Source organism: Martes martes (genome assembly GCF_963455335.1).
Source record: "Martes martes genome assembly, chromosome: 9".
NCBI lineage: Eukaryota > Metazoa > Chordata > Mammalia > Carnivora > Mustelidae > Martes > Martes martes.
In genome coordinates, this window is record NC_137896.1 from 81,696,025 (window position 1) to 81,716,433 (window position 20,409).

Below are 20,409 nucleotides of genomic sequence, written 5' to 3' on the forward strand. Positions count from 1 at the left end.
TCATTTCTTAATATTCAGCTGCAAGTGAAACGGATTAATTTTTTTAAACATTATTTTTTCCAAGGGTTCTATAACATTTTTTTTGTGGGGTTCTATAACATTTAAATTATATACATAATTGCATCTGTTTCAAGGATTATTGCAGTAATTTAAATTTGATACTTTAAGGAAATTTTCCAAGTTTCATTTAAGAAAAATATCAAAAATTTTATATTGTGAACTCTTTTAAATCTTGAGTGTGAAATTTCTTTGTGATACTCTCAGATAAATGTGTATGACAGAACTTTAAGAAACATTTATACAGTTAAATCATTTTAAGTAGAGGAAAACTTTTTATAAGAAAAATTACAGTTTCGGGCGCCTGGGTGGCTCAGTGGGTTAAGCCTCTGCCTTCGGCTCAGGTCATGATCTCAGGATCCTGGGATCGAGTCCCGCATCGGGCTCTCTGCTCAGCAGGGAGCCTGCTTCCTCCTCTCTCTCTCTCTCTGCCTCTCTGCCTACTTCTGATCTCTCTCTGTCAAATAAATAAATAAAATCTTAAAAAAAAAAAAAAAAAAAAAAAAAAAGAAAAATTACAGTTTCATTGATTTACCTATATCAGTGAGTTCAGCAGTGAAGTTTACAGACATTTATGTCATCCCCAAGGTAAAAAGTCCGGTGATAGTCTTTTTTTTTTTTTTTTAAGATTTTATTTATTTGACAGAGATCACAAGTAGGCAGAGAAGCAGGCAGAGAGAGAGGGGAAGGGAAGCAGGCTCCCTGCTGAGCAGAGAGCCCGATGCGGGGCTCAATCCCAGTGAGATCATGACCTGAGCCGAAGGCAGAGGCTTTAACCCACTGAGCCACCCAGGCACCCCCCCCCCTTTTTTTTTTAAGATTTTATTTATTTATTTGACAGAGATCACAAGTAGGCAGAGAAGCAGGCAAAGAGAGAGGAAAGCAGGCTCCCCAGTGAGCAGGGAGCCCAGTGTGGGGCTCGATCCCAGTACCCTGAGATCATGACCTGAGCTGAAGGTAGAGGCTTTAACCCACTGAGCCACCCAGATGCCCCTGGTGATAGTCTTATCGTCTGGAAATATAACTCAGTGGCTCTCAATTTTTGCTGACAATCAGCACCATCTTTCAAACTTTTTGAAAAATACTGATCTTTAGGTCCACCTGTTCTATGAAAAAAGGAAAACAATACAGAGCTAAGATTGAGTAGTGTGGGTGTATAGGCTATTGGAAGAGAAAAACATAGAAACAAATTTGATTTACTTTGTCGGATGTAATAAAAGATGTAGATATAAAGAAGGATTAATTAATTCAGAAAGGCAAACTGACATAGTGAAAAGAATACTGGCTGTAATGTTAAAGCCCTACTTTCCATACTTAGTCTTTATGGGACCTTGAGCAGATTATTTGACCTCTCTGAGTCTGTTTTATTCCTCTATAACAATGGGTGGTTGAGATTAAATTGGATAGTGTATGATTCGCACCAAGCATAGTACCTATGACATAACACCTTGATAAGTATTGGTGATCTCATTTCACAGAAAACTTCATGACTGAATAAGGTTTGAAGGTATAGTAAATGGGTTCTCCAAACAGGTAAGGACAGGAAGTTAGAAAAAAGACATGTAACAACCTAGAGGAAACAGTGCCAGTGGAGGAACCAGGGGGTACGTCTGTCTGACTGGAGCAAAGAGAGAGTATCTTAGCCATGTTGGATAAGATAAGAGTTTCAAGTAGACTGTACTAATCCTGGCCAAAAATAATAAGGCCCTTAAATGAGCTATTGGTCAGGGGATATTAAAACAAATATAGTAAGCAATATAGAAGATTTAATTTGTGGTTGATTTAATTCATGGAATGGGGATGGCAAAGGGGGAGTGGTCAGGGATAACACTCAGATTTCTGGACTTAGAATTCAGAATGTTGTGTAGGAAGAAGTGGTTTCTGTTCTTTGAGTAGAGGTTAACTTCAGTTTTGGAATTGGAGAATATGAGCTATCTTTGGGACATCCAAGTAGAGATACTCAGAAAGGCATTTGGGTAGACAGATCTGGAGGTTGGGCAGCCTGTAGATAGATAGGGGTTTCGGTATTATGAACCTATAAAAACAAAAGGTGGATGAGATCTCTCCAGGATAAGAATATGGGGAGGGCGAGGCCTGGGAGACACTGAAATTTGAGAGGCAAGCAAAAGAAGCAGATCCATTGAAGGAGGAGAAGGCTGTGGTAAGTAAGAGGAGAATCAAGAGAGAATGCCTTTCAGAAATGTTTTTTTCACTTAAAAATGTGTTATAGAAACATTTCCCAATTAGTAATATAGTCTATATTTTTTATTTACCCCATTCCTTATTGATAAATATTTGTTATTTTCATTTGCTTTTTAAACTGTGTAGGAGTTAACATTTTTGGGGAATGATCTTTATATACTTCTGTGAATCCTTCTATAGGATGCATTTTTGTGGATGAAATTGTTTAGTCCAAAAAATATGCATTAAAATTTTTGGTATATTGCAGAATTGCCTGGAGTATGAACCAACATTTACTCCCACCAATAGTGTCTTTAATTTTATTCTTAAAGTGGCTTGCTTCCTAGTTTGGGGGTAGTATGAATTTGAAAAACAAATAGTATTTTTTATTACTATGTGTAAAATTCTGTGAAGAGAAAATGAATACTTTCATTTTTATCAAATTACTTAGTTCATTCAAATAATGTAATTTAAGAATGCATTTTGTCATTGTAAGCACTAGATGAAGGAGGAGTTCTTTGTTTTGAAAGAAGCTCTGTTCCCTCCTCTTACATGCTGGAAGCAGTAATTGGATTTAGAGGAAGTGGATCAGAAGGAAAGAGAATGATGGTATTATTGTGAGGGGGATTAAATCTTGAACAAAATTGATGCATGCAAACAGTTCTTGTTATAGACATACATTATTAACACAAATTCTGTGCTAAGATTTTGCACAGAGATAATTTTGAGGGTTTTTTTTCTTGTAGCAAACTTTAAGCAATGCCTACAAGACTATAAAATGAGCTTCCTATAAAACTGATCATAGGAGAATAGATGTTTTAGAAAATACAATAGAAGTACTGCAGAAGTTTTAAGTCCGCTTAAATCCTACTGCTTAAATAGCTTGAAGGTAAAAAATATGGGCAAATTTCCAGGTTTTTTTTTTATTGATTACTTGACATTGTTCATAACATCTATATAGAGGGACCTGCGTTTCGCTAACCTTAGTGGTACTAATAGTATTTAGAGGAAATTGACTGTGAGTTTTGGTCATTTTTGTTAAATTCTTCAGTGTCCTTCTTGTCTTTTTTGTTTCGTTGTTTTTTTTTTTTTTTTTACTTTGCATTTTGACCTATTCCTGGTTTATAAATTTAAGTTTATAAAATCAGTTTAGGTGATCCTGACCAGCTTTTAAGAAAAAATGGTATAGAACTATCAAGAGTACCCAGAGAATAAGGGTAAGTACTGTTTGGTGAAATTCTTTTTACCCTTTAGCCTTTCTACCTCTCAGGAGAAAGTAAAACTTTAAACCAAGAAACAACACTATTGAAAGGTCAACCACCTAGAATTTGTTTGCTAAGAAAATTCCTTCCATAGTTTCCGTGAAGGTTATCAGTATAGGGGACCTACTTGTGGCATTACCTGTGTATACCACACACACATACACTCCTGAGCACTGTTTTGGAGTGTGTTTATATTTGATTTTTCACATATACAAAACTTTTGTTTTATAATAACTCACCCAAGAATGTCATTATTTGTTGCTATTTGTGGATGATTTATGGCTATTTTTAAGTCTGGTTCATCATCTGGTTTCCTTCTCACATGTTTCTAGGTTATCTTTTTCTCAATTGATGGGTGGTCAGGGAACAAATTAAAGTAACAAATAGCACTTGGCAAAGACAATTTGTGAGGTAAATCTGCTGTTACATAGGTCATATTTTAAAGCCAAATTTGTAAGTTATAGGTTATGTAGGACACAGCACCCTTTCTCATTAGCTCAGATAATTGAATTCTAACTGCATTTGGTTGCAATTTTAGAACTATACTAGATGGTTTTTTCTCTAAAAGGTGAGCTGCTCTCATAGTAGGCATTTAGTAGAGAGTAGCACTATCAGGAAGGGCAGCTGCCAAAGACCTGCCAACATGTATGTATTTTAGTTACAGACTAGAGGGGGGCGGTTTCTGTTTTGAAAGTCCACAGAGTAGGTTTTGTGTTTTGGGTTTTTATTTTTTTCAGAATACCATGGGATCTTGAGGTTTAAACTCATCAGTCTTGGCCAGAATTTAAATCTAAAGCTTTACAGCAAGAAATTTCTTTCAAAACATGTCAGCTATTCATGCCGGCTGATTGCAAATCTGTGGGAAATTTTACATGGAGCATTAAAGTTGCTGGGAGCAGAGAACAAGAGCAGGGGAAATTAGTTGGGCCATCCAGAGTCGCATCACGCTTCGGAGACACCAGCTGACACCTCCACTTAGGGTGTGAAACTGCCTCAAATCAGAGAGTCATACTAGTTGGTCTGTACAAAACGCATCAACAAAAATTTGTCCTTCAGCTGATTTTTTTTTCTCCTAGCTTGCATATAAGTACTATCCCTCTCAACATACTCTTTTTTCAAACAGGTGCAGCACAAATGATTGGGTTTGCTCTCTTTTACATGTGTTACATTTCAGACCAGCCTGTCTCAGATCACACTTACTTAACCTTAACTGAACTTTGGTGTTTCCTGACATGGTGGAGCACCAGAGCTGGGTTTAGAAACCTAGTGCGAGGTGGAGGAGGGGACAGTTCACAAGTGGTCATTGGAGTAAATGTCCCAGCAAGAACAATAATCGTGTGTTCAGTTCCTCCTGTGCACCAGGCCCTGAGGATGCAGTGGCCGACAACAGAGGCCTGCCTATTCCTGCACAACATTTCCAGTCTTTTGAGCTCGAGTAAAGTACCTCTTGCAAGAGCAGTTTCAGTGGAGTGGTAGGACAGAAGCCAGATTGTGCTGGGTTGAGGGAGTGAGTGGGAGGTTAGGAAGTAGAGATAGCAAAAAGCAGCTTGATATGATGAGGAGGAGGGGAGGTAGAAGGACACAGAAGGGAGGAAGTTGTTTTGTTTTGCTCTGATTTGTTTTGAGATTGGAAGACTCTTGAACCTTCACAAGCTTGATGAGAAAGCATCAGTAGTAATGGAGAAATTCAAAGGGTCCTCTGAGCAAGCAATTCAGAGAACAGAAGGTCCAGGGGTTATCTGTAGACAATATTGTAGATGTAAGCAAGATTTTAGTGAAAGGACATGAAACTGAAGTAGTTCCTGCTTTTAGATTCTGTTTTCATTGTTTTAAAGGTTCGGGGTTATTAGAGGGAAAATTAGAGTGGCTAATTTATTCTGTAACTATAGTAAGAGCAGAAAGTACTGGGGAAAAAAATGTTTCCCAGGGCTAATGCATCTATCCTCACTGCTGCTTCCATTTCATTGTCTTTGTTATCAGCAGCTATCCAATATCATTTATTCATTTTCACGTTGAAGGACCTTTTGGGAAATAATAGCTAGTAATCTCAAATATGGTTAGTTGATATAATGAATTAAAGGTAAAACAGTTTCAGATGTTTTTATTTATCTTGTTTAATTTTTACTGCGGAACCATACAAACACAAATAAAAAGCCTTACGGATTAATGTAAAAAGTTAAATACACAGTAAAAGGAAAGCTCTTTCTTAGGAATTTTTGAAAACTGCCTTTTGTAAAATGGTGACTCTTACTGCTATTTAGCAACATTCATTGAAGAGTGAATGTGAGTTGCTGCTTATGTCCTCATTTACATTGTACATATGATATTTGTACTTTTGTGAATCATCCTTATTGACATCAAAACCGGGAAGACAAAATTTGGTTGTCATTTTTGGCAGTCTGGCCTTTTGAGGGTAATCAGCTTAGTTATAAAGATATTTTGCCGCTTGTTTCATTTTTCACCACATTTTTACTACTATGTACATTAATACTAAAAGAAAACACTCACCTCTTGGCATTTTTGTTGGTTATTAGGTTGTAAGCATCTTTTTTCTCCTTCCAGATTATTGTGGAAGTTTCAGAAACTTTTTTCTGAACAACTCAGAAACCTTTAAGGGATGATTCTTGTAATTCTAGTATTTGCTCTCAATTATTTCTGCAATAAGACATTTTTCAATTATTTTATTAGCTTGTGACTGATTCACCACTTAGTAATTACACTACCATGAGGGACTATTTAGCCTTTGTAAGCTTTTATTTGTAAAACGAAGACAATAATCCCTACCTCATCGCATAATATGAGAAATAATTATAATAATATGAGAAATAATTCATGAATGCTTTTCACATAGTTTCAACACATAGCATTGAGTAAATGTTAACTTGATATTGGTGTAAGCAGAAAATGAAAGCACTTGGAATATACTATTTGTTGAATGAATGTTTTATTTATTTATTTAGATTTTATTTATTTTTTGAGTGAGTGAGAGAGAGAAAGCACGAGCAGGGTGGAGGGGCGGAGGGAGAGGGAGAAGCAGACTCCTGGCTCAGCAGGGAGTCCGCCCCACGAGGGACTCAATCCCAGGACCCTGAGATCATGACTTGAGCTGAAGGCAGACGCTTAACCAACTGAGCCTCCCAGACACCCCTCAACAAATATTTTAAACAATACTGAGTGTTGGCAGTTGATGTCTGTGATGTCTTGGATTTTTGTTTTTAAATTGGCAAGTTTATAAGGAATTACAAGATCTCTTAAAAATACTCAGCTTCAGAATTAATGGAAATTTGATTAAATAGCCTTAAGTTTGCAGCTTATGTTGAACGTAGTCCTACAAAAAACAACAACAAAACTTTTCTCAATTCTTAGCTAAAAAGCATCTCTTTTTAGGGGCTTTCCTTGTTTTGTTAACGACCATAGAGCTAATAGAATATGCTGAGGACAAATCACTCAAAAAGGAAAAATGAAGATAATTATTCTTGTAGATTTTCAGTTTTAGAAGCATGAAAACTTCTATGACATCACGCATGGTCCAGTCATCTCTAGATGTATCAAAAGCCAGAAAGTTAACTAAAATCTGTATCTTCGCATCACTCAGAAGAAGGGCTCTTTCTGAGACAAGCTAATGAGATGACTCTTAAACAGAATGTAGGCTGGGCAGATTCATTGACAGTATGTTTTGATAGTTATCTTAAAACTCCTGTGAGGATATTACAGTAAAGATTTGAATAATTTGAACTACTGGAATAGCAGGCAACATTTGTAATGCAAATCAATGTTGTTAATTGCTTATGTAACATTTTCATTCATTTTTCTAAAGAAAATACACATTTTTTTCCCCATCACTCGCCCAAATGATTTGACAAGTGACTCATTAAAAACCTTAGACATCATGGTAAGAAGATAATAGTTTTTTTGTGTGTGTGATCTGTTAACTAAACCTTGGTGGTGAAGTTTGTACTACTTAAAGCTTGTAGCACAACTTCAGACATGGTTGTCTGTCCTGTCTTTTTTCTTACCACCATCCTTCTGCTTATATGTGTTCTCCATTACCCCCACCCACATTCCAGTCCAGTAAAACTAAATTTGGAGTGTAAGGTCCTCAATAAAGCTGGGGATGGTATAATCTGGGTGTGCTTATCTGGCCTTGAAAGTTGATGTACACATTGATGCAGCTTGGCTGGTGCCCTGTAAAACATGAGAGTTTCTTTCCTGGTGAGTTTTTAGCTTGTCTGGAAGGTTCTCTCAGTGTTTGAATCTGGGAAATTCCTAAAGGGCCTCTCAGAGACCTTACCTCTACCACCAAATGTGAGCCCAGAGACCCTTAAGATCGTTAACACTCTATGTGAATGATGGAGGATAAAGGGGTGGTCAAGGATGAACTCTATCTTAGAGGAATACATGGAATCCTTTCCATCCCAACCAGGTACCTTCTTAGAAGCCTTTATTCTTGTGGTCTTTTCTCTAAATGGATAGTATCTACAACCAGTTTACTTCAAGTTCCTAGAGAGGACTTCTGGGTCGTATTGTCCTGTTCCTCATCAAAACCTTGATTCCTTTAATAGACTACTACTAGCCTCTGAACTACCAGTGGTTCAGAGGCTATGGTTTCAGTCCTTCAACCTTGAGTATTGTTTCATATTTTCCAGGAATGGGTTCTAGAAATTGGCAATATAGGCAATGTCCTGTATCTTTAGTGTGGTTAGTAATATTTTTCTTAAGGGACTTATTCTTTCATTGACCTTTTAAAGTATATGCAGAGTCATGTGAATGTTTTTGGCAACTAAGCAAACATTGGCTTAGATTTTTGTTAAGGGTAGATTATGGTTTGAACCACAAACTTGGTATAAGTTAAAATGTAATGATAGTTGATAATTTGCTGAGGTACAGAATGTGCCAGGTACTGAAGGTCTGTTATCTGTAATCCTCACAACAGCATTGAAAGGGAGAAACTGCTAACCTTTATAGATAGGAAACTAAAGCTCAAGGAAGGCAAACTCACATAATTAGTAAATGAGGAAACTGGAATCTGAACCTAGTATCTATCTGACTCCAAGTCCAAGATCTTTCTCCTATACCATGCTACCTTTTGAGACATACATATATCACCTTAAATCTCAGAGGTAGGCAAAGTATAAATAAGCAAAACTTTTTTAGTAGCATGGTATGCTTATTATTATGGTCCCGTATGCATTCACTTGTAATATAATTGTTGTTAATATAAGTATGTTGATTTTCTGAGAAACACTTTTTGTTTTTTATTGTAGCATACATACAGCAAAGTGTACAAGTCTTAAATGTATAATGGGATGAATTTTTACAAATATATGTGCCTATGTAACTAGTACTAGGATCAAGAGATAACAACATTATTAGCACGCACCAGGTTCTTTTATACCCCCTTCCAGTCAATATTGTACTTGCTATAGGTACCCCTATTCTGAATTATCACTGTAGTTTAGTTTTGCCATTCCCAGAAATGGAATCACACAATATATATTTTGTGTGTGTATATATCTGGTTTCTTTGATACATCATGTCTGTGATAGTCATCGATTTTTTAAAAAGATTTATTTATTTATTCACTTGACAGAGATCACAAGTAGGCAGAGAGAGAGAGAGAGAGAAAGAGAGAAGCAGGCTCCCCGCTGAGCAGAAAGCCCGATGCGGGGCTCGATCCCAGGACCCTGAGACCATGAACTGAGCCAAAGGCAAAGGCTTAACCCACTGCACCGCCCAGGCGCTCCAGTCATCCATGTTTTTATTTATTTTTTTTTTAAAGATTTTATTTATTTATTTGTCAGAGAGAGAGAGAGGGAGGGAGAACACAAGCAGGCAGAGCGGCAGGCAGAGGCAGAGAGAGAAGCAGGCTCCCCACTGAGCAAGGAGCCCCATGCGGGACTCGATCCCAGGACCTCTGGGCTCATGACCTGAGCCGAAGGCAGTGGCCCAACCAGCTGAGCCACCCAGGCATCCCCATCCATGTTTTAAAATGTAATAATAATCCATAATGTATGCCATTGTATATGTATTATATATAGATACATTATATATATATATATATATATAAGTGCCATGATTCATTTTAACCATTCTGCTGATGGACACTTGAGTTATTTTTAGCTAAAAATAAAGTCATGAACAGTCTTGTACATGCCTTCAGTGCCTATATGTACTCACTTTTGTGAAGTACATACCTGATACAGTGTTAGTAAATACTGCCAGTTTTCCAAATGGGTATACCAGTTTACACTCCAGCCATTAAAGTATGAGAATACCAGTTGTTCATATTGTTGCCATTGGTAGCTATGATTAAAATTGTTTTAATTTTAGCTGTTCTTGTGGGTGTATAGTAGTGTCTTACTGTGGTTTTAGTGTGCATTTTCCCTGATGACTTTTCTTATGCTCACTGGCTGTTTGGATAATCTCTTTTGTGGTTTACCTGTTTTAGTATTTGGCCATTTTTCTGTTGGGTTGTCTCACATTGATTTGTAGGAATTCTGTATATATTCTGACTATGAGTTCTTTGACAGTTATGTGTACCACAGATACCTTCTCCCAGGCAGTGGCTTGCCTTTTCACTCTCTTAACGTTTGGGGTTGTTTTTTAAGATTTTTTTTATTTATGTGACAGAGAGGGAGATCACAAGTAGGCAGAGAGACAGGCAGAGAGAGATGGGGAAGCAGGCTCCCTGCTGAGCAGAGAGCCTGATGCTGGGCTCGATCCCAGGACCCTGAGATCATGACCTGAGCTGAAGGCAGAGGCTTAATCCACTGAGCCACTCAGGCACCCCTCTTAATGTTGTTCTTTAGGTGAACAGAAGTTTTAAATCTTAATGAAGTCCAATGTATCATTTTTCTCTTTTATGATTATTGCTTTCTATGCCCTATTTAAAACAGCTTGCCTTCTCTAAGGTCATGAAAATAATCTCTTAAGTTCTCTTCTAGAACATTGATTGTTTTCACATCTTTCACATTTAGGCCTACAGCCTGTCTGGAGCTGATTTTTCTGTGAGTTATTATGTAGAATCAAAGATTTGTTCCCCTTGTGTAGGTATTCACTTGATCCAGCACAATTTGTTTAAAAAAAAAAAAAAAAAGGCTTGTCCTTTCCCCCTCCACACTGCAGTGGCATCTTTGTTATCACATGACACATAGCTTTAAACTAGGTCTTGATATCTGGTAACTTAAGTGCTCCAACTTTGTTCCTTTATGGGAAACTATTTTTTTTTTTTTTTTATTATTTGTCAGAGAGAGAGAGAGAGCGAGCGAGCACAGGCAGACAGAGTGGCAGAGGGAGAAGCAGGCTCCCTGCGGAGCAAGGAGCCCGATGCGGGACTCGATCCCAGGACACCAGGATCATGACCTGAGCCGAAGGCAGCTGCTTAACCAACTGAGCCACCCAGGCGTCCCTGGGAAACTATTTTTAAATTGCCAGGTAGTTTTAGAAGATAGTTAGCCCCATTCCTCCTTTCATTCCTCTGTGTTACCAAGCCTACCTTTCCACTTGACCCAAGGGTTTTCAACCTACAGACCTACCACCTCTTCTTTTCCATGACCATTTCAGACCTGAGGCTAGAACTCCTTGAGCAGGTGCAACTTCTTTTCTTGTGAGAGATTAATATTGAATCACTTTCACCCATTGTATGCCTTATTACCCTGGCTGCTAATCTGGCACAGGACTCAGGGTTCCACTGCTGATTGCTACTAGGATTGTGGATTATTCCCCTGGCCCCTCTGTATTGGACTCCTGTAAGAATTACCAAACTGAAGATCCTTTGGTTTTCATGGTTTGTAACCCTGAAGATGATCTTTGGTTTGCATTTTTATTTACTGTTTTTCACTTATGTTGTCCCCTAGGCTCTGTATTAAGGATGTGATTTCTGATAGATCTCCAAAGTGTAGAAGGTGTGCCAAATTCTCTATCTGCATGCTCTAACTAACTTCGGGATACCCCATTTATTACCCAAGCATGAAAGCCCCATGTCTACTTTTTGTGTATCCTGTAGCTTGAATCTTTCCTAGATACCCCCATTACTTGTTTAAACAATTACTTGTTTAAGAGGTCTTGGAATAAGCAGGCATCAAAATGGGAAGTTAAACACAGCTTCCTACACACACATACTCACGTGCATGTGTTTGTTAAGTTTATAAAATTAGAGAATTTCTTGTGGTATGAAGTAAGTAGTCCATTAAGAGGGATGAAGAAATATTTATTAAGGTTGCTATGTGCCAGACACAGTATTAAAGTAGCTCATCTAGCTCTTTTTCCTGTTAAGTAAGGAATAACCATTTAAAGTCCATATTTTCTGTGTTTAAAAAAGGAGAATTTGTCTTAAGTCAAACTTAATATGCTAATTCGTCATACAGCTACTTCGTGCTCGCTTCGGCAGCACATATACAGCTACTTCAATTAACACATAATGCTTCAGCTAACAAATTTTACTGAGTTGGAAAGTTTCAAGCCTCCTCCCCACTGGCTGGTTGGCATTCTTGACTGAAACTTGAGAATAGCATTCTCTTAGATTTTTGAAGGGTGAATTGGACCAAAGCCAGGACCTGCTAAAGGGGAATGTGTAGCCCAAGTTCTTCCCATCGGTAGGTGACACCGTTTTGAAAAAGGAGGAAATGTTCATAGTCTGGGAGGCTGACAGAGCCTGTTGCATCTAGAAGGAGAAAGAGAGTACTTTTTCAAGATGTGACAAGAAGAAGAAGTATTTTCTGTGTTGTTGGTTTGATTACAAAGTTTCTGATTCAGATCTTGGTATTTCCTTAACATCCGAGTTTGAAATAAGCCTGAGCTAAGTAAAATATTTCATTTTTCAAATAATGAAAAGTTTTAAGAAAAGCAGTAGGTTAACCATGAACAGATTGTACTAATAAGAAACATCACAGGTGGTTCTTTAAAAAGTAAAGTGTTATGGGGGCACCTGGGTGACTCAGTCAGTTAAGGGTCTGCCTTCAGCTCATGTCCTGGGATCAAGTCCCACATTCCTCATCAGGCTCTTTGCTCAGTGTTGAGCCTGCTGCTCTCCCTGCTTGTATGCTCACGCTCTCTGACAAATACATAAAGTCTTAAAAAAAAAAAAAAAAAGTAAAGCATTGTGAGTATTATGGAAGGTAAAATGGTACAGCACTCTGAAAAATAGTTTGGCAGGCTTTTACAAAACTAAACATGCACTTACCGTAGAGCCCAGTAATCACACTTTTGGGACTTGTCCCAGAAAATAAGAACTTAGGTTAATACAAAAACCTGTACGTAAATGTTGTCATCATCTTTAATATGTGTACTATTTAAATATGCTACTGATACATATATTATTAATGTAGTTTATGTACTATTTATAATATCGGAAATAACCCATATGTCATTCACTTGATGAGTAGTTGAACAAACTGGTATATCTGTACCATAGAATACTACTTAGCAATAAAAATAATTGACCTACTGATAACATGCAATAACCAGGATGGACCTTAAGGGCATTATACTTAGTGAAAAAAGTCACCTTCAAGAGGTTTCATACTATATAATTTCATTTATATAACACTTTTGAAATGACAAAACTATGGAGGCGGAAAACAGATCAGTGGTTGCCCAGGGATGGGGTGTAGGAGAGGGAGCAGTTCTGTATCTTGGTAGTTGTGATAGTTACACCGATCTGTACATAGGATAAAATTGAACAGAACTACACACAAACACAAGTGGATGCAAGTTTTTGTTTTGTTTTATAAAGGTGAAGACTGAATAAGGTCTGTAGTCTAGTTAATAGTACTGTGCCAACATGGTCAATTTCCAGGGTTGCTATTGTACTAGAACTATATACGATTCACCATTAGGGAGAGTTAGGCAAAGGGTGTTCAGGTGTCTACTATTTTCACCTCTCCCAAGTATGTTAGTGTGCATTTCTGACAACCAAAGACATTCTCTTGCATAACCACAATACTACCCTTAAAATCAAGAAATTAGCATCAACACATTGCTCCTTGGCCTCTATTCAGGTTTCACAGTCATCCCAATAATGACCTGTATAGAAAGGGAAGCCAGTTGAAAATCAGGTGTTGAATTTACTTGTCATGTCTCTTTAGTCATCTTCAATTTGGAAGAGTTCTTAAGGTTTTCCTTAATTTTCATGACATTGATAATTTTGAAGATCACAGGCCAGTTGTTTTATAGACTGTCTTTCAATATGAATTTGTCTGAAGTTTCCTCATGAATAGATTGAGGTTGTGTGTTTGGGACAGCAATATTCCAGGAGTGGTCCAGTGTTCTTGTTGCATCTTGTCAGGTGATAAATACATGATTTCAGTATTTCCGTTACTAATGATGTTCACTTTGATCATTTGATGAAGTGTCACCCTCCACCACTGTAAAATTACACTTTTTTCCTTTGTAATTGAGTAATTTTGGGGAAGATATTTTGAAGCTTCAGTTATTTTATGTATTTATATCTGGGAACTGAGAGTTGATTCTTTTATTCAGTAGATTATAATCCAATATTATCTTTATTTTGATGCTCAAGTTGTCACTGATTTTACCACTGAGAATCCCTTCAAGCTGGCTTTTGTGTCCTTTTGACATGTTGCCATCATTATGAATGTTTTTAAACTAAAAAAAAAAAAAGACGAATCATGATATTAATGGCTACATAGTATCCTACTGGAAGGACAAAGCATGATTTGCTTAAATAATCCCTTGGAGCATTTTGTTTTACTTTTAAGGAAAAAAAAAAAAAAACAGTTTGTATAGTATAGCCAGATTGCCTTCTGGAAGCCTTCTAACAATTTACACACCCACCAGCAATATGTGTGTGCAAATGGCCTTTTCTCCACACACTCATTAACGATCAGAGAATTTTTAAAAATAGGAACTTCATAATCTCGGGGAAACTGTTAGAGGTCAAATTACCCCGTATACCTAAACATTGGAAGGGGTTATCAGGACTCTGGACAAAGGAGGAAAGTAGGGCTTATATGTATCTTTTACTGTTATTTTCCTTTTCTCTTTAAATCAGCAGAAAAGAAGGTAATTCAGAATTAAAGCCATCATTTTCTTCTTTATAATGCTGATTTTGTAAGGAAGGCAGTTTAAAATAGATATATTACAATGGAGTCTTTTTCTTTTCTTATGATCTGTTCAATTTCTTTCAAATAACTCCCAGTGACAGACCAGTCATTGACCTCAAAGATCCTCCTCAAAATTCTGAAGCCATTATCTACTAACCAGCTGTATGACCTTTGGGAAAGTTGCTTACCGATAGGCCTCATTTTCTTCATATCTAATTAAATTAAGTGGCTTCTAAGGTACTTTCTTCCTATAGTTAGAAAATCTTATGAAATTTTATTCTGAGAGTTGGAAGAAAGTGGTTGTTTTGTTTTGTTTTTTGAGTTTACAAAACTGAATTTTATAGTAAAATACTTCTTCATGTATCTAATTTTGCACTTGTGAATTTCAGGGAATATTCCTTGGGCTTCAGTTCATTGGAAGTATCAATTTATGGGCTGGTTTTATTCTAGGACTTTTGTTGTTAATTCTGCCTTTGCTTTTAATGTAAATCTGTCTTGTGGCCCTTTTGACTTTTTTATTACAAAGGAACAGGATAATCCAGATAGAGATTCCATTTGAGAGTTAAATGTCTATAGAAAGAAGATACCATGAACTAATGAGTATAGGAAGAATTATTCAGTAAATGGGATTATGATAATTGCTTGGCTATTTAGAAAAAAAGTTACTTTGCCTTAGATCACATACCAAAATAAATTCTAGGTGTATTAAAAACTAACTGCAGGGGCACCTGGGTGGCTTAATGGGTTAAGCCCCTGCTTTCAGCCCAGGTCATGGCCCAGGGCATGATCTCAGGGTCCTGGGATCGAGCCCCTCATCAGGCTCTCTGCTCAGCAGGGAGCCTGCTTCCCCCTATCTCTCTGCCTACTTGTGATCTCTCTCTCTGTGTCAAATAAATAAATAAAATCTTTAAGAAAAAAAAAAAACGAACTGCAGCAACAGATGAATCATTGAACACTACATCAGAAACTAATGATGCACTGTATGTTGGCTAATTGAATTTAAATTTAAAGAAAACCAACTAAAAGCAAAAAAAAAAAATAAGGAATATTAAATCTCAAGCTTATATGAAAGCAAAATAATGAAAATTACTAATGAAAAGTTGATCAGTTTGTCCCCTGAAAAATTAAACTTTGGAAAACAGTTTGGCAGTTTCTCATAAAGTTATACTTACTGTAACCAAGCATTTGCACTCCTGAGAATTTATCTTAGAAAATTAAAAACTCGTGCTCACATAACAGTCTGTACATAAATATTCGTAGCAGCTGTATTTGTAATTATTTGTGATTAGAAATAATCCAGATGTCCTACATTGAGTGAATGGAGAAACAGACTGTGGTGCAGCTATACAATGGAAGACTAGTTGGCATAAAAAAGAATGAACTCTTGACATGCAACAACACGGATGGATCTCAGGGGCATTAAGCCAAATAAAAAAAAAAAACTTCAGAGAATTACATATTCTTTAATTCCATGTACGTAATACTTGTGAAGTAGCAAAATTACAATGATGGAGGATAGATCAGCGGCTGGCACGAGTTAGGGCTTCGGGGAGGGTGTGAGTATTGAGAGGTAACTCAAGGGAGTTACTTTATATTGATGAATATTAATTGCACTGTTTTGCAGCAGTTCTTAACCTAGTTACAGTGATGGTTATTTGAATCTAATCTGCACATGTGATAAAATTTCACAGACCCACATATACAAAACTGGTGAAATCTAAATAAGGTCTGTAGCAGAGTTGATAGTGTTGTACTGATGTCAGTTTTCTGGTTTGGTCATGTACTATCATCATTTACCCTACTATCATTGTGGGAAATTGGGTGGGATATACGTGAGAACTTGATTGTTTTTGCAACTTCCTTTAAGTCAGAAACGATTTCAGTATTGAAAGTTACTTTTTTTAATTGACTTAAATAAACTGGGCTACATCTAGGCAATGGAATATTGTTCAGCACTAAAAAGAAATGAGCTATCAACTATGAAAAGACATGGAGGAGGCTTAGATGCGTATTAGTAAGTGAAAGAACCAATCATGTAGTATGTACAGGCTACATATGATGTGACATACTGTATGATTCCAACTATATGACATCCCAGAAAAGATAAGACTATGGAGACAGTAAAAAGATCAGTGGTTGCCAGGGACGGGGAAAGGAAGGGATATATGGGTGGAACAGAGGATTTTTAGGGCATTGAAATTACTCTGTGTGATACTTTAATGGTGGATTCATATTTATGTATTTGTCCTAACCAAGAATGTACAACACCAAGAGCAAACCCTAATATAAACTATGGACCTTGGGTGATAGTGATGTGATATATGTCAGTGTAGGTTTATCAGTTGTAACAAGTACACCACTCTGATGTAGGATGTTCATAATAGAGGAGGCTATGCATGAGTAGGGGTGGGGAATATATAGGAATTTACTGTACCTTCTGCGCAGTGTTGCAGTGAACCTAAACTGCTCTAAAAAAAACTGCTCTTAGTCTATTTAAAAAGAAAATTAACATGGATCAGAAATAAACATTGAAAAGCAAAGTGAGGAATATATTGTAGCAATTATTAGAGATAAAATTTTCATGTCTTATTTATAAAGAAGTCATACAAATCCGTAAGGCAGGCCCTGAATCCCCAACGGACTGGAAAGAGAACTTAAGAGAACAAGCAAGTTCCCCGAGAGAGTATTTTGTAAATATACTTTGTGTTTATTCCAACTTTTTTGGAAACCTCAAGTTCAGTAATGTAATACCAGTGTTCTTGGAAACATACACTAGAGGAGAGTTTTGTTTTTTTTTTGTTTTGTTTGCTATTATAGCTGTGTAAAGTAATTGCAACTAAGAGAAAAATAATTTGAAAGATACAAAGCAGAGCACTGTAAATTTGCATTGTTTTGAAATAGCTTTGAGAGAATTTTGAAAGACCTTAATATATGTAATCTGTCCCCTCCAAAAAGAAAAAAAAAAAACCCTGTTCTTTTTTTTTCAGGTGTAAATTAATTATTTGAAAGCAGTTGAGCAATGGAGCCAGACATCATTCGAATGTACTCTTCATCCCCACCACCACTAGACAATGGAGCCGAGGATGATGATGATGATGAATTTGGGGAATTTGGTGGGTTTTCAGAAGTTAGCCCTTCTGGTGTAGGGTTTGTTGATTTTGATGCACCAGATTATACTCGTCCCAAGGAAGAGTTTGTACCTTCAAACCATTTTATGCCAATTCATGATTTCTCAGAAAATGTAGATAGCCTTACTAGCTTTAAGTCCATTAAAAATGGTAATGATAAAGACATCACAGCTGAACTTTCTTCTCCTGTAAAAGGACAGTCTGATGTTTTACTTTCTACCACCAGCAAAGAAATAATTTCATCTAAAACGTTAGATACTTCCATTGATGGCGTAGAAAGTCTGGGAGATTTAAATACTATAGTGAAGCAGAGACAGAATGTTGGAACACCTGAAGGTTTCTCTCCAGGAGATTTTAGAACTGATATGAATGTTGTTCATCAAAACAAGCAGTTAGAGAGCTGCAATGGTGAAAAGCCTCCTTGTCTGGAGATTCTGACAAATGGGTTTGCAGTACTGGAAGCTGTAAATCCTCAGGGAACAGAAGATCTGGACACTGTAGCCAATTCAAAAGGAAGAAAGCCTCTTAGCACTCATAGTACTGAGTATAACTTAGACTGTGCACCTAGTCCTGCTGAGGAATTTGCAGATTTTGCCACATTTTCCAAAAAAGAAAGGATACAGCTAGAAGAAATAGGATATGAAGTTTTAAATGATAGAGAAGCATTAACCATTCAGGAAAACAATAAAATTAACAGAGTCAGTGAACTGAATTCTGTAAAAGCAGTGTCTTTGGGTAGAAGTTTTGATGATGAAGGAGACATGGATGGAGAGGATCAGGTTTATGTTTCAGAAATAAGCATAATGAGTACCAGAGGTTTCAGTACTGAAAAACAAGGCCTTCCAACATTGCAACAGGATGAAGTTTTAAAATCAAGTGTTCAGTCAAAGCCTTGGAATTTGGCAGACTCAGCTGATAATTCAGAATCCAGTATGAGAGAAGAGTGTAAAACTGAGGAAAAACTTGATTTGTTTACTCCTGAGTGTGCTGACCTATGTATGGATTCTATTAAAGCTTCTGATGCTAATGATGAAGTTGGTTCTTCCAAAGAAGAAAATAGAAAGTTTACTTATTCCCAAAGCCCCAGCATTGATCCTACAGAAGAAAATATTCTGGATGATTCTATAAGTGTAAAAAATGGTGATAGTAGTAATGACTTTGTGACTTGCAACGATACTAATGAGGATGAGTTTGGTGACTTCGGCACAGCCAGTGGCACAACTCCACCTTTTGTTACTGGTACTCAAGATTCAATGAGCGATATCACTTTTGAAGAGTCCTCAGAGCACTTTCCACATTTTAGTGAACCAGGTGATGACTTCGGAGAATTTGGGGATACGAATGCTGTTTCTTGCCAAGATGAAATTATATTTACAGAGTCCGACCTAAAACAGACTTCTGATAGTTTATCAGAGGAATATAAGTTGGGAGGAAAGTCTACTGAGACAGGCACTGATCCTGTTTCAAAACTGGAAATTGGGCAAGAAGGTGAATTTGGAGATTTTGATTCTGTGCCAAATATTCAAGATGACTGCAGTGCTTTTCAAGACTCTGATGATTTTGCAGACTTCAGTTCAGCTGGGCCTAGCCAAGTTGTAGATTGGAATGCTTTTGAGGATGGACAGAAAGATAGTTGCTCTTGGGCTGCTTTTGGAGACCAGCAGGCTACTGAATCTAACCATCGAAAGGAAACCTGGCAGTCACATAGGACAGATGAAAAGATTGCTACTCCAGGAACCCCCAAAATGCACAGTGTCCCTTCAGCAACTTCCAAAGGAGCAGTTGCTGGTGGCCATTTACAGGAAACAGCCACTTCAGTTCAGGTATTTACTGATTTTCTCTATTTTGTATGATAAATTAATTGCTGTGGAGGCTTTTCAGAAAGTATTTCTAGATTGGGTACCTGCTGAAGGAGTCTCTCATGATACATAATGAATGCTTGCTTGATTTGTAGGTCAGTTACATCTTTCACAACCCTTTGGTAAACTTTAAATAGTCCTATAGTAAGTAATGCTTGGTAAGCTTTTTCTTTATCTCAGTGAATTTAATATTTACAGAAATTCATCAGCTTGGTTTTTTGATTAACATAAATAGCACTTAAATAAAAATTCATTGTTTAGCTAATTAACTGTCCAGTGAATCCTTTCGCTTTTACCTTTACGGTGATTTTTCAGAAGAAGGTTAAACTGAAATATAGAAGATTTTTTTTTTAAGTTTCAGAAATAATGTCTCTTAATTTTGCCCACCGAAAGACCTAGGAAGTTGGAGTACAGTTTGTTTTAAGATTTATTTATTTATTTATTTATTTATTTATTTATTTAAGAGAGAACCAGAGCATGTGCATGAGCTGGGGTAGGGGCAGAGGAAGAGGGAGAGAGAAAGAGAAAGAACCCTCAGACACACTCCCCGCAGAGCCCGATGGAGGAGGGGCTTGATCCCAGGTCCCTGAGATCACGACCTGGCCTGAAATCAAGAGCCAGCCGCTTAACCAGTTGAGCTATCCAAGTGCCCCCGAAGTACAGTTTTGAGTTCAGGAGAGAGCAAGCAGAATTTGAAACCTCAGCCTCTGCTGAGGGCTGTAGGGAATTGAAGGATAGAAAGAATTTGAACAAAGCGGATTTGGACTTTGTAATTTGACAGCGACTAAAGACCTGGGATGAGGGATGAGAAGAATTAAGGGTAGACAGTCACACGTTGATTTACTGTGGCTGTATTTAT

At 37.2% G+C, this 20,409-nt stretch overlaps 1 protein-coding gene across 5 annotated transcripts in view; it reads left to right on the top strand.

Moving 5' to 3' along the window:
- The window catches only part of AFTPH (aftiphilin), a 66,353-nt gene that overhangs the window by 9,500 nt on the left and 36,444 nt on the right, over nucleotides 1-20,409 (top strand). For 3 of the 5 annotated variants that reach the window (XR_013967382.1, XM_080813021.1, XM_080813023.1), the window contains exon 2: nucleotides 17,551-19,514. Coding sequence is in view for 3 of the 5 variants with exons in the window: in XM_080813021.1 (XP_080669147.1) it covers nucleotides 17,583-19,514 (1,932 nt within the window). In the remaining 2 variants the exon portion in view is untranslated. Of the gene's footprint in view, nucleotides 1-2,071; nucleotides 2,219-2,599; nucleotides 3,456-17,550; nucleotides 19,515-20,409 lie in introns of those variants that run through there. The other 2 variants (XM_080813022.1, XR_013967383.1) reach the window with 2 other exon arrangements.